General features: G+C 31.5%; 1 protein-coding gene and 1 long non-coding RNA gene across 2 annotated transcripts; both read left to right on the top strand.

The window, feature by feature from the left end:
• Window positions 1-5,273: 5,273 nt before the first annotated feature.
• LOC114406503 (RGG repeats nuclear RNA binding protein A-like) lies at window positions 5,274-9,665 on the top strand. The gene is made up of 7 exons (XM_028369217.1): window positions 5,274-5,739; window positions 6,573-6,897; window positions 7,002-7,067; window positions 7,207-7,339; window positions 7,738-7,893; window positions 7,990-8,046; window positions 9,176-9,665. The coding sequence occupies exons 1-7, from the start codon at window positions 5,547-5,549 to the stop codon at window positions 9,350-9,352; spliced, it is 1,107 nt and encodes a 368-aa protein (XP_028225018.1). The 5' UTR covers window positions 5,274-5,546; the 3' UTR covers window positions 9,353-9,665.
• LOC114406504 lies at window positions 8,053-8,353 on the top strand. Its single transcript, XR_003665444.1, has 2 exons — window positions 8,053-8,160; window positions 8,258-8,353. It is a non-coding gene; the product is annotated as an uncharacterized LOC114406504 (long non-coding RNA).
• Window positions 9,666-13,448: the final 3,783 nt, after the last annotated feature.

The following is a 13,448-nucleotide window of genomic DNA, read 5'->3' as shown; positions in this document are numbered from 1 at the left end:
TAACTATCTTTTTTAACCAACAACGTCGCTAAAAGATCTTGTTTGTTCTTTATTAAATTAACCAAGGCAGCATCATCCAAGTAGTGTAATATGTCAAGGTCATTTTTTTTTTCATTTTTTATGTCCCCTTTAAATTGGCGATCTAAAGACTTCCCCCAAGACTCTAACTCTCTAGCACAGGTCCTAAGCTTCTAAGGCAGATTCTCCTAAGAAGCTTTCAACCACCCCAATTGGACTACCTTTTCTAACTCACTTCTCCCAACAATGTATTTTCAAATTTGAAGCGTCTTTTCACAACCTTCTTCTTTGTGTTTAAAATTTGGAGATTATTAGAGTACAGGTGTGAGGTGAAGTCTCACAACTGTAAGAATGAGACAATTGAACAATATATAAGTGAAGACAAGAGCCATAAACCTAAGCCTAAGGTTTTGGATTAAGGTGTGGTGTTAGATTCACTTATATGATTGTTCATGACTCATAGGTGTAAATCTCCCCAGTGAGATGAATAGTGTTGTGATCTGACGCTACTGCCATCAATTGTTTAATGATGCATGGGAAAATTTATCAAGCCACGGGCCAGTGACTAAGGCTCGATCAAGTCTCTCCTCTACAATATTTAATGTCCCCTAACTCCTACTCCATGTAAATGGATAGCCTTCTAATGGAAGATAAATTGAAAGACACTTTATTACCACCTCCCTAAACCCTTGGAACAACCTTTGAGGATGATCAATTATGCCAAACTCATTTGCTTCATTTAACGGGTCATTAAAATCACCTATTATGCACCATGCAAGATTGGATGTTGAAACAAGATGTCTAATATAGTCCCATGACTTCTTTCGATGATTACAAAATATACCGTCAAATTCAATACCTCTTTTTCCCCATCATTCTCTATATCAATATGGTGATTAGAAAAAGATGTGATCTTAAAATTAGGGAGTTTCCTCCTAAAATTGCCAATCCCCTACCTCTACCTTCCCTATCAACTGAAAGCAACTATCAAAATTAATACTTCTATAAATTTCATCAATTTTATTTTTATGAACTAGAGTCTTTGACAAAAATACCAAGTTTGCTTTGTGGGTGCAAACAAGGTCTTTAAGGGTAGTAACTGGGCGCAGGTTACCTAGGCCTTGACCATTCCAATTTCCAATTGATGATACTCATTACTCCTGGCAGGCCTAGGAACCACGACCTACCAATAAAAAATGTTTGGTATTCGTATTGAGCATTTGCACTTCATTTCTCATGATTTCAGTATTTAGACCTCTTCTTCTTATCATTTTCTCATTTTGGTCTTCTTCGTCTTTTTTCAAATTCTTCTCATTTGTTGGAGTAGAGGATAATCCATGCATAATTAAAGACGATCCTCCCATATTGCCTTGCCCTTTCTTTCCTTTTTTAGCTTTATCACCTTGATTTTATTCGGTTACCATATTATCCATACTAGAAATCTTTCTGAATTAAGATCTTTAGTAACTATGTTCATTGTTCTTGAGAATCTGGTATGATTGATTTCAATTGAATTCCAATCTTTACCCTCCTCCCAGAGCCATTGTGAACCTCCTTCACCCTTCTTAACCTTCACCCTGAAATCAAGGCCCCATTCTTTATGTCCAACATTGTTTTCCAGATCAAACAGCTTTACAAAGAATTGATCTGTGTGCCCCAAGACACCATAGAGGAAACAAAACAGTCATAACTTCTCATACTTGTAAGTCACTTTGTTTTATTCCCTCCTGACTTTTCACTTTTTTCTCCTTCTTAACAGATGTGCACATCCATTCTGACCTTAATGCGTATATAGATTCAGAACACCCCTACCTTGTTATTCTCATCATACTCAACAAATTCTCTCAATAAAATTTTTCAAATGTTTCCCTATGACTGGTGTTGTGAAACCCACTGGAAGACTGTGGACTTCACATAAAATAATGGAATTTGGTCAATGACATTGCCTGGTTTTATGCTTTTTGGTATAAGAAGATGATTATCAAAACTCCACAGGCTACCATTGAGAACCTTTATCATAGAACTGGAACACAAATAAACCCTTGGGATCTCTCTAATTAAAGCTCCCTTCCCTGGCCACCATATATCTATTATTCTTTCCTTCATGGGGCTCACCCTTATCACCTTATCAGCAAGAAAATGACCCATAAGACAAAGTTCCACATTGGAAGAAACATCAGGGTCCTTCTCTACATCATAAGCTAAACCATCCTCTTCTTTTTCAACCAATGATAGATCCTTCATGTTGATCTCCATCATCAAAATCCCAAAAATGAGTGAAATATGATAGTTGGAACCTTAAACTCCCACAAACAGAGAGAAAACCCTAAACACTAATCGTGTAGATTAAAACACTAAAGCTAAAAAAAATTAGTTGTTTTTTTAAATAACATAACCTTATTACACTGTTTCTAAAAATATTTTTAATATTTCATTAAAAAAAATACTTTCTCTATTCATTTTTTAATTTTGATGTCTCATCTTTGTTTTTTATTTTATTTTAAATGTTAAAATAAAGCACTATTTGTATGTTATATATAATTTTGGGTCACAATGACATTGTTATAGAATATTTATGAGTTTTGTTAGGACCAATATTTATTGTGGAACCTCATAGACTATCTATAGTAGGTCTTTTTCCCAATCACATTTCCCCCACTATACTTGCAAAAGTTCTAGTAAGACCAATGATATATTGGCATGTTTGTTAAATATAATATTATTTTTTTAAAAAAGTACATAATTCTATTTTTGGTCTCCTTCTATGTAAGTAATGTATAAATTTTGGCCATCAATATTTTATATTCCAATTTAATCTATTTAATTTTTTGTTATTACAATCAAGTCCTTTAATTTTTAATTATTTCATTTTCATTAGTTTTTATTTTACTAAAAAAATGAAATTCACATTTTTTGTCTCAGATGTTTTTTTAATTAAATTTGTTAAGTCATTTTAAATTAAATTTTCATTCAAAACTCACAACTGAAAACATTATAAGTTATTTGCAAATCTAAATATATTTACGAAAATCAATAAGAGAAAAAGGTAGATGACTGATAGTATAAAAGAAATTTATAATATCTTCCAATCACAAAGTATCATTAATGGTAAGTTTATTGACTTTTATAATAATTGTCCTACTAAGCATACCAATGATGAATTATGATTGGATGACCATATAAAATTATTTTCAACTATTGATGCATAAATATTAAAATCAATTAATAAAAATAATAACATGCATATCAAAAGAGTTAAGTGAAATTAGGTTCAAATTCCTTAAATAAGGTTTAAGAGTCTTATGAATTAAAAAAAATATGATTGAAAGGAAAAACCTTACTAAGACAACCAATCAAGTTTTTTGACAAAAAATAATTATTGAAAAAATTACTAGATATTTCACAATAATAACATGATGACAAAAAAAAAAGACAACAAAAGTAACTCTAGAAGTCATTTTAGTAGTAAAAAAATAAAAAATCCTATTAATAAGCCATATTATCAATTTTATGTTATCTATAAGGTGAATATTACAAGTATATATCTTTATCATCATTGTTTATTAAAGAAAGGTACCAATATTCTTTTGAGGCTTAAATATGAAAACAATCCCTATAAGTTCATCCTTTTTTTCTTTTCATTTTTAGTCTTATTGCTAAGTCACCTTTACTAAAAATGTTAATGTTGACGAACAAAAGATGACATCATGATTATGCAATCACATGCCATTTCAAGAAGAGTGACATCATGAAAACTAAAAATGAACAAAAGAAACTTATAAAAAATCAAAGATGAAAAAAATAAACTTATAGGATGAAAAAAAATACAAGGACAAAAATAAAACAAAATATAGATGAGACTAAAAAAAGAAGACATATTTGAACACACAAACAAACATAAAACAATGTCTAGGAGATGACCAGTGTTCAATTTGATTTTTGAATTGGCTTGTTATTGGCCCACTTAGTAGTAGGGTGTCATATGTGCATATTAGTTATTCCTACTTCAAGGTGGTTGACCTTTGTCCAAATAGAGCCTAGGATATTGGTTGACTATATGTTTCCTTACCTACCCATGTCAAAAACCTTGTACACTCTAATGTCATCTATGACCAATATCTCTTATCTCTTCAGTTGACTCTTTCCAGACACTCACCTTGACTTGGTCAACATGAAGACAGAGATACAAGAATATTTTAGAAACTTAGCCTTGATTCGTCAATCATGTTTTTGAAACCTAGACAAAGATGTCCACCTATCTGTGACAAAATTCTACGTATCCCATGCACAAACATGCATCTAAGATTCTAAAAATAATAATGTTAGTGAGAAGCAGTTGGACTTTATCCCTTACATGTATGTCACATGATTCACATAATTCTAATGGTGAGACAGATACTTTGACTGGTTAGGATGTGTGTTCAAGTGTTTTGAAGTAAAGATGAGACTCTTCTCTTCACACCATCATAGAGAAACTTATGAAAGACTCCTTTGTGGTGTCTGAGACTTTCTTTCCTCTTGTATTTTTTATTCATACTTCACAAAAAAATCATATGATTTAATGCTCTCAACTAAATTAATCAATGTTTTAATTATGATAAATTAGTTAATTGGTCCTTATAATAAGAATTGAAGGTAGTATTTTACTAATATTATAAAAGAAGTTTAGTCTAGTTGATTGAACAATGTGTGTAAATTTTTGTAAATTTGTCATACTTTTGTTTCTATTTATAAGATTCAATTACCTAATTCACCAATATTAAAAAAAATAGTTAATTTAGTTGATTGCAATAAATTTTTCCTAAATTTATTATTTTTCAAAAATACCATTGCCGTTAATATTTATCTTTCTTCTAAATGTATCTTAATATAACATCTTTCTTTTTTAATTAGAGATATTTTAATTTAAAAATAATTAATATATGAAATAATATGAATTGAATCTTATATAAAAGAATAAGTAAGTTAAAAAAGTTTGGTCTTATAAATAGAAATACACATACATGCGTCTTTGTAATTAATTTTTGATTTAATATTTTTATTTTTAAAAAAATGACGTAAAAATTCATCTTTAAGGTTAAAAATTAATTTCAAACTTAAAAAAGAATAGACAAATAGTAATAAAAATAAACAATAGTAGTAAATTAAAAGTGTATTCAGAAAAAAAAAAAAAGTAAATTAAAAGTGTGGGAATTGCACGAGGTTTTGTAAGCAAGCAAACACTGCCAAGGCAAGGCAAAGCTAAGTCCCAAAACACAAATAAATTGAGCACATTAGAGATTAGGTTAGTGTCACTCTCGCCTCACCCTCTCTCTGTCTCTCCCCTGCGGCTAGGGTTTTGTCTTTCACTCACTCTCTTCTCTTTCTTTTCTTCTCATTTCCCTTCTCTTTCGATCTGAACAATAATAATTAACCATGGAACCGTCGCTGAGTTAACCTTTTTCTTCTGCGCGGTGCTGTTCTCTTTTGTTGTTTGGGTTTTTTTTTTTCTTTCTGAGAAGGGCTTGTTGTTGTTGTGTTTCGAAATAATGGCGACTACGAATCCCTTTGATTTGTTGGGCGACGACGCCGAGGACCCCTCACAGTTGATCGCGGCGGAGCAACTGAAGGCCGCGGCAGCCGCGGCCACCGCGCCACCCAAGAAGGACCAGGCCAAGCCCGGAGCTCGCAGCGGCGCGCCGGCCCAGTTGCCATCGAAGCCGCTTCCTCCCTCTCAGGCTGGTTAGTTTTCAAGGCTTCGTTTTTTTTTGTTCATTCTGTTTTTTTTTCATTTGTAATCGAAAGTTTGCTTTTTGTTCGTATATGTTTATCTGGGTCGTAAAAGTTTTTGTTCTGGTGATGGGGTTTAAGGTATTTATTGATCTTGTTGTTTTAAAAAAAGACGTGGGTTTTGGTTTTAGTTTGGTTCCTTTTTTATTTATTTTTTAAAAATTTGCGTTTTTTCATATTTAAATTATCTATGTTGTGAAATTTGGTGCTTTTGTTGAGATGGGGTTTGTGAAATTTGCTTTAGAAAAGATTTTTGTTATTTTTGGTTGTTAATTGTTGCGTGATGGTGGTAGTTTGTTGTTATGGGCTCATATGCTTTTAGTATTTTGGGTATGAAAAAGCTATTTCATATAACAAATGTTTATACGAATATTTACTTTTTATTAGTTTTTTTGCTAGCGTATGAGAGATAATTGTGAATATGATGCTAGTTCTTTGTTTTCATATGTGGTTGAGCATGCTTTAGCCTTTAGTTTTTTGTTGTCTGTCTTTTTGGAACATGCAATAGGTCTCCGATTGCTTTAATCTAAGGTTTTTGGGTAGAAGTTGCAGTTCAAACAAATGCCTCCGCGAGAAATCTGTTCAAATGAAATTATTTATAATGTGGTACATCATAACTAGAATTGAAAGATGATTAGTATTAGTATAATTTATACTTAGAGTGTTTGACTGTTTGTTGAGTTTTTTGGCATGTTTTTGTTGCTACCTTGATTCCTGAATGTCCATTGCTTTGATGGTATTCCTTGTGTTGCTTTTTTGATGTATTTTTTTTTCTTGTCTTATAGTAAGGGAGGCTAAAAATGAAACTTCTTATGGCGGTCGTGGTGGTGGCCGAGGAGGTGGAAGAGGATTTGGACGCGGCCGTGGTGGCGGCGGTGGCTTTGGCCGTGATTTTTCCAATGATGATAACTCATCTGCCCCTGCTAACCAAGGATCTTTTGAAGGAGATTCTGGGAATCCCTCAGAAAGGCGCGGTTATGGTGGACCCCGTGGGCCCTACCGTGGTGGCGGCAGTGGACGTGGTCGTCGTGGAGGTTTTAGCAATGGTGAAGCTGGTGATGAAGGACGTCCAAGAAGAGCATTTGAACGCCACAGTGGGACTGGACGAGGGTAACAATATAACTAATATTTCTTTCTTGAACAGAAATTTCTATATATAATGATGTCAATTGTTCCATTTTTTGTATATATAATATCAATGGTTCCATTTGCAGAAATGAATTCAAACGGGAAGGGTCTGGACGTGGTAACTGGGGTACACAGAATGATGACATTGCTGAGTAAGTAATTGTTTGTATTCATAATTTTAATTCTTAATTTTAATAATAATGAAGTTCAGATTAGAATTTTCATCCAAGAGTCTCATGTTTTTAATTGGCAGTTATTAATTATTTGTTCCTTTTGATGTTAATTTCATAGGGTGACTGAGGAAGTGGTGAATGAAACTGAAAAGGTTCTTGCTGATGAGAAGCCTGTAGGAGAGGAAGATGCAGCAGAAGGAAACAAGGACAGTCCTGCTAATGAAAATGAAGAAAAGGAGCCTGAGGACAAGGTGGATGGCCAGTTCATTATAGCTTTCCCCATTTATTTTGAACCTCTTGCAGCAACTTCTAGATTTTCTGCAGTGCATGATCAGGAGACAAACAGAAGATGTCTTGTGAATTAATGATCGATCATTAAGATTAAGCTTTGATTGTCTGTTAACTGCATCTCACTGAATTTTGTTGGCTGCTTTATTTACTTGGAAGAATCTGTCAGTCTTTTTCTTGATGATGAACTGTTCTCTTGGTCCTTAACATTGCTTTACATTTTTTGAAAATGTAGGGACTTGGGACTTCAATTGCATTTACTATTCTTGCTCCATCATGCTTTTAGTGGGTTTTGTTTGAAATTTATATTCTCTATGTTATTGTTCACCCATTGCTAAACGGAATTTAAACTGTGTTGTAGGAGATGACACTGGAAGAGTATGAGAAGGTGCTGGAAGAGAAAAGGAAGGCCCTGCAGGCTCAAAAAACTGAAGCAAGAAAGGTGGACATCAAGGAATTTGCATCCATGCAGCCACTGTCAAACAAGAAAGAAAATGATGAGATCTTTATTAAATTGGTGAGAATTTCTGGCCCCACTTTTGCCCTTAATTTGTAATCTTTTTTTATATTAATTATATTAATGATGCCTGATGATATTTAATTTTCTTTCCAGGGATCTGACAAGGATAAGCGCAAAGATGCTTTGGAGAAGGAGGAGAAATCCAAGAAGGTGTGACTTTGTGACATTTTTATCTTTAATTATGTTGTATTAAGCTCCATGAGTGACCAATTTCTTCTCCTAATGTGTGAAAATAACCTGCCTCCGATACTTGTAATTTGAAAGGTTTATCTTTAATTATGTTGTATTAAGCTCCATGAGTGACCAATTTCTTCTCCTAATGTGTGAAAATAACCTGCCTCCGATACTTGTAATTTGAAAGGTTATTAGTTGCTTCTAGTCTAACCTTATACCATTTTGGTGGCCTAATGACCAGAAATTTAATTTAATATAACTTTCACATTTCAAAACACCAAAATTGAGGTGCAAAGTCTTGGTACTTATTTTGGTGATTTGTGGTATTTGGAGGATGCTGTAATATTTGATGATAACAGATGACAGAAAGTGATGATAAAAAGATGCAAGATGTTAAGGAACATTAAGATTGCTGTTCAGCTTTTCTATACTGGAAGCAACCCTTAGTATTTCTGTGTGTAGTATGATGACCTGGACATGCTATGCTGGTTAGCCTTTATCTGGATTTTGAATCTATCCTAATTGCTTTTTCTTGTGATTATTGTGGCAGTTTGGTCAGTTGTTACAGTGAAGAGGTTCATATGGCATTATCCAACTCAGTTGTTTTTTGTTTTGAAATTCAAGTTATGCTATGATTATTTATTACAATTGCTTTTGCTTTTAGTGTTTTTTAGGTTCTACACAATGTTTACTTCCTTTACAACCCCTTCACTCTGGAGTTGGTTTTTACATTAATTGTAGAAATTAAAGTCATTTCTCTAGTTTGGTGTATTTTTACCTAAATGTGTTGTATGTTGATATTTGATATTGATATTGGTTCCCTCAAGACTGTTATCCTTCTGGATTATGTTTGACCTTGTAGATTTAAATGAGACATTTTTCTATGAATTGAGTCTGTTATGTAGTGTGCTTCTTTTTCACTTTGTATTTAAACTGATTTTAACCTACCCCCTCATATGATCCTGGGACTATAGGAACCAAAAATCAGAAATCAAATTGTCATTGTGTTATGAAAGGTTCATATTCTGTTTTGTTTCCATGTGCCCTGGTTTTATATTTCATTCTCCTGACTTTGTTTCTTATATTGGAATTTTCTTATTCTCAGTCTGTCAACATCACTGAGTTTCTGAAGCCAGCTGAAGGGGAAAGGTACTACCCTGGTGGGCGCGGTCGGGGACGTGGCCGTGGTTCTAGAGGAGGTTACAGTGGAAATGCATACAGCAATGCTCCAGCTCCATCAATTGAGGATCCTGGGCACTTCCCATCCTTGGGTGGCAAGTGAGGTTTTCCTGAACCCTTCTGACATTTCCCTGTCCTTTTTTGTCAATTTTGGGTTCTTGGATTTGGACTTAAAAGCAGGAAAAAAACTTTGGTAATTGGATTTCCTGAATTAGAAGGGTTATTATTTTGACTTCTATGCCTTAAAATGTAAATTTAGGTTGTTCTTCATACGTTGTAGCCTTTTCCTTGTGTTTTTCTGTTACTATGGTTGGACATTCCGGGGGGGTTATATGGTGGCGGATAAGACAAATGTTGTTGAGTTTCGTTTTATTTATAGATTGAATTCTCAGTTTTGATTTGAAATTTGGGTTATATATGTCCTCTATGTTCTTAGTCAGAACAATTATGGGTCTAGTCTCAACTGAACCTTGGTATATGAACAAGTTTTTTCTTCCAAAAAACCTATGGTGATTTGGCACCCCTTAAGGGGGGTGCATAATAGTATAAAATTTCAATGGCATTGTAAATTCATTGCCGGCTTTTGAAGAAGTGAAATTTATGAATCTCTTTCCAACTTGAGCTGAAGCTCCTGAAAACACGGCAAAAATTAGTAGAAGAAAAGGCCTGATTACACTTTTTAACACTCTTTGGGAACACTATAATATATTCTTTTGACACCAGTTTGATCATGTCTTGTTGAGTCATACAAATGACACCATTTTAACAAAATAACTGTTATAAGAGTGTTGGTATTACGAGGTAAGCCTATATGTCACGCAATTTCACTTTCCCAAAGTAGATGGATCAGATTGAGAACAAGTTTTCAATCTATGTGAAAGCCTTTAATTCTGCCATTTGTTTTATGGTTCTGGTCCTCTAACGAACCTTTGTTTATGGAGACTTTTCGTCCTAAGAACCTATCGTTACTTCTCCCCTCTTGAAATCTGGTCCGTAATATAATATTTCAATGGCATTGTTGTAAAGAACTAGAATTCAAGTTGAAAATGAATAATATATTTGCAACTTGATCTATAAGGCTCGTGGACTAAATGTCGATTCCTTATCTAGATACACCTCACGCAATTCGACTCCTTTGAAGTCGATCGAGCAATTTTTGTGCGTTTCTTAATGGCAAAGAAATTTTGATTTGACATTTCATCATTTTCGTTATCCTCTAAACACCAAGTTTCGATTAACATATCAAAATTGTTGATTTTCTTGATTATTTTGAGATCAATTTAAAACAGTTATTGTTATAATGTGCGACTTTCACCCTAAATCTCCACGATTCATGGAATTCAGTAGCAATTATTGTTATAATGTGCGACTTTCACCTAAAATGTTTGTTTTTCTTGTCAGGTTATGACTCGATTCACTATTTTATATAATGTACTTGTGATGAAATTTTGAGGCTTAAGACTGTACGACAAGAGAGTTTAATTGGTTTTTAATTTTTTATTATTTGAAAAATTTATTTAATTGTTTGAAAAATTTATTTAATTGTTTGATAAATAATTTTTTAACAACTTTTTTTAGTTTTTAGTGTTTTTTAAGAGTACTACTTGAATTAGGATCAGCTTTAGTTTTTTTAATATTTTTTCTTTTTTATTCTTAATATATCTTCACATTTTTTTTTATTTTTTTAAATAATTTATAATTTTATTATTTTTTAGTAATTGATTTTATTTTTATTTAATACTTATAATTTAATAAATTAACTTTTAGTTAGTTTTGGGAATATAAACAATCTCTATTATAACAAAAGAACTAACTTGATAAAAAAAAGTTAAAAAATTAAATTGAGCGGAAAATGTTAGAAGACAAAATCGAATCAAATTTATACTTAAGGATGGATTTTATTTTTCCTAAATAAAATGAATTATTCTTAAATAATGTTTAAATTACAAGAATTTATAATTATACTCTTACGTTATGTGTTGGTTGCCATTCCTATTTAAGATTTTATTTATTTATTTATTTAAGATACCCTTATTATTGATTTGTTTAACAAAGATGAAGAGAGAATTTTAGACAAAAATTACTTAAATAATAAGATAGTAGATATATTGATTTACTTTTTTCTCTCTCTGAGATTATATTATTCTACACTCTACTCTATTTTTATCTAAACAAAAAAGTTTATTAGTCATGGTGAGTAATTATGAATTAATCTCTTGATAATAGTTATTTTTTCTTCAATTTCTAAGGTCCTTGAAAACTAGTTTTAACTTCACATTATTGATTTTTGGAACTTCAGTAAATAAATGATATTTTAAACGCTTACTATCAACTTTGAAACTTCACTTAATTTTTATTTTATTCACAATATAACTTTAAACTAATTATCAATTCTGAGAAAATGAATTAAGTTGCGGCTTATATGAATCTTTTAAGGGAGATAAATGTAATTTTCAAAATAAAAAGAAAGAATATTCAGAGGGGTGGAATATGTTTTCTTTCTTTCATTTTCTATCAAATTTAATCTTTATTTGTTGCTGTATTATTTTTCTTCTTTTTGAGTTTGATTTTTTTTTGCTGACCTGACAAGGGAGGAATTTTTTTTTTCTCATTAACATTTAATTTTTTTTGCTGATCTGGCAATTGCTATAAACTTGTTGTATGAATATCATTACTCAAATGAAAATAACTCAAACTGATTATTTTGTAATCTTAAAAAATTGTCATGAAATTATAATCCTGATTCTAAAGAATTCTAAACAAAATTTTAAAATGTCAAACTCTACTATTTTTATCTTAAATTTAGTTGAATCTTCTCTGTCAAAAAGGCCCATTGGATGTTTTCTAATTTAAAGTGCTGAAGATGAAGATGTCAGCTCCATGAACAGGTAAAGGTAGAGTGTGTAAAAAAAAAGAGTAAAATAATGATATGTGAAAAAAAGTCTATTTATGACGACGTAAGAGATGTCCCTTTATAAAACTCAGAAAGAGACGAGTATGTCCACTGAAATTTATAAATCAAGAGGTGGAAGATAACTTAATTTATAGTATTTTTCTTTGTCCACGGATATTTAAGGGAAAATATATCATTACATACACAATTTATAGACAAACTCATTACGGAAGAGTCTTGTATTTCTTGATCTGTATATATAGAAATGTGATCCTTTAAAGTTGAAACCAAAAACAAATATGAAAAGAAATATAGTAGCAGAAAATTCATGCATAGACCCTTAATATTTTATGAAATAAGCATTTTCAAAATCAGTCTTTGATCTTTTTAATTTGTCCTCAAACGACGCGAGTAATATTAGATAGTTTTACTGAAGTACAATTGATTATTAAGGTGGTGTGGTATGATTACTAAATGATGTGGTATTTTAAGAATTAGATTAGGTATTTGATCCAAAGTCCGAGCAAAAGAAAAATCATTCCAAGTTTGTGCATATGAAAAAAAAAATTGGCCGGGAGAGATTAATCTTTTAAATGAATATTAACATGCTAAGAGATTAGTCCTTGGTTATATTTTAAGAATTAGATCAGGTATTTGATCCCAGGTGTGCAAATAGAAAATCATCCAAGGTTTGTGCATATGAGAAGATATTGGCTAGAAGAGGTTAGACCTTTTAATGAATCCTAAACATATTAAGAGATTAGTCATTGATTTACATTTAACGAATATCTCAAGTTTACTGTCTATTATCACACTATTTTTCAATAAAACAAGAGATAACAAAAAAAAGAAGAAAAAAGAGTACACTACATTTTGTAATTTTTTTTATTTTGACATTTTGTAATCCTTGTTCCCATATGAAATCAGTTTCTACGTAGACTTTTCTTCTCTTGTGTCATATACAGATTGTTTAAGATCATGTATGATGTATCAAATGCTGGTTCAAGACTGCTCAGGGCCGTGTTTAAAAGTTCCAAGGATTTAGGCATGTATATTTAAAGATTACTTTAATATAATTTGTTTAATCTCATTCTTTTTTATCGATTACAAAATTACTATTCAAAGTTATATAGTTAAGTGTTTCTAAATTTTTACTATCAATACGTAAAACCATAAAAAAAAACATTTATTTTATCTTTTTAATAGTTAACATCAAAGAAATTTTGAGTAGTTTTAATTTTGAAAAACAACTTTTAACAATAAAAATAATTATAAGTATTACCAAAAAATATTTTAAAAAGAAATG

This window comes from Glycine soja, chromosome 3 (assembly GCF_004193775.1).
Source record: "Glycine soja cultivar W05 chromosome 3, ASM419377v2, whole genome shotgun sequence".
NCBI classification, from domain to species: Eukaryota; Viridiplantae; Streptophyta; class Magnoliopsida; order Fabales; family Fabaceae; genus Glycine; species Glycine soja.
Note: the sequence above shows the minus strand (reverse complement) of the source record. Positions and strands in the feature narration are given on the sequence as shown.

What these genes read in the sequence shown, in the direction of transcription:
- LOC114406503 (XM_028369217.1), top strand. Translation starts at nt 5,547, where the DNA reads ATGGCGACTACGAATCCCTTTGATTTGTTGGGCGACGACGCCGAGGAC. An exon ending in GCTTCCTCCCTCTCAGGCTG is followed by an intron (nt 5,740 to 6,572) that starts GTTAGTTTTCAA and finishes CTTGTCTTATAG; the next exon opens with TAAGGGAGGCTAAAAATGAA. An exon ending in AAAAGGAGCCTGAGGACAAG is followed by an intron (nt 7,340 to 7,737) that starts GTGGATGGCCAG and finishes ACTGTGTTGTAG; the next exon opens with GAGATGACACTGGAAGAGTA.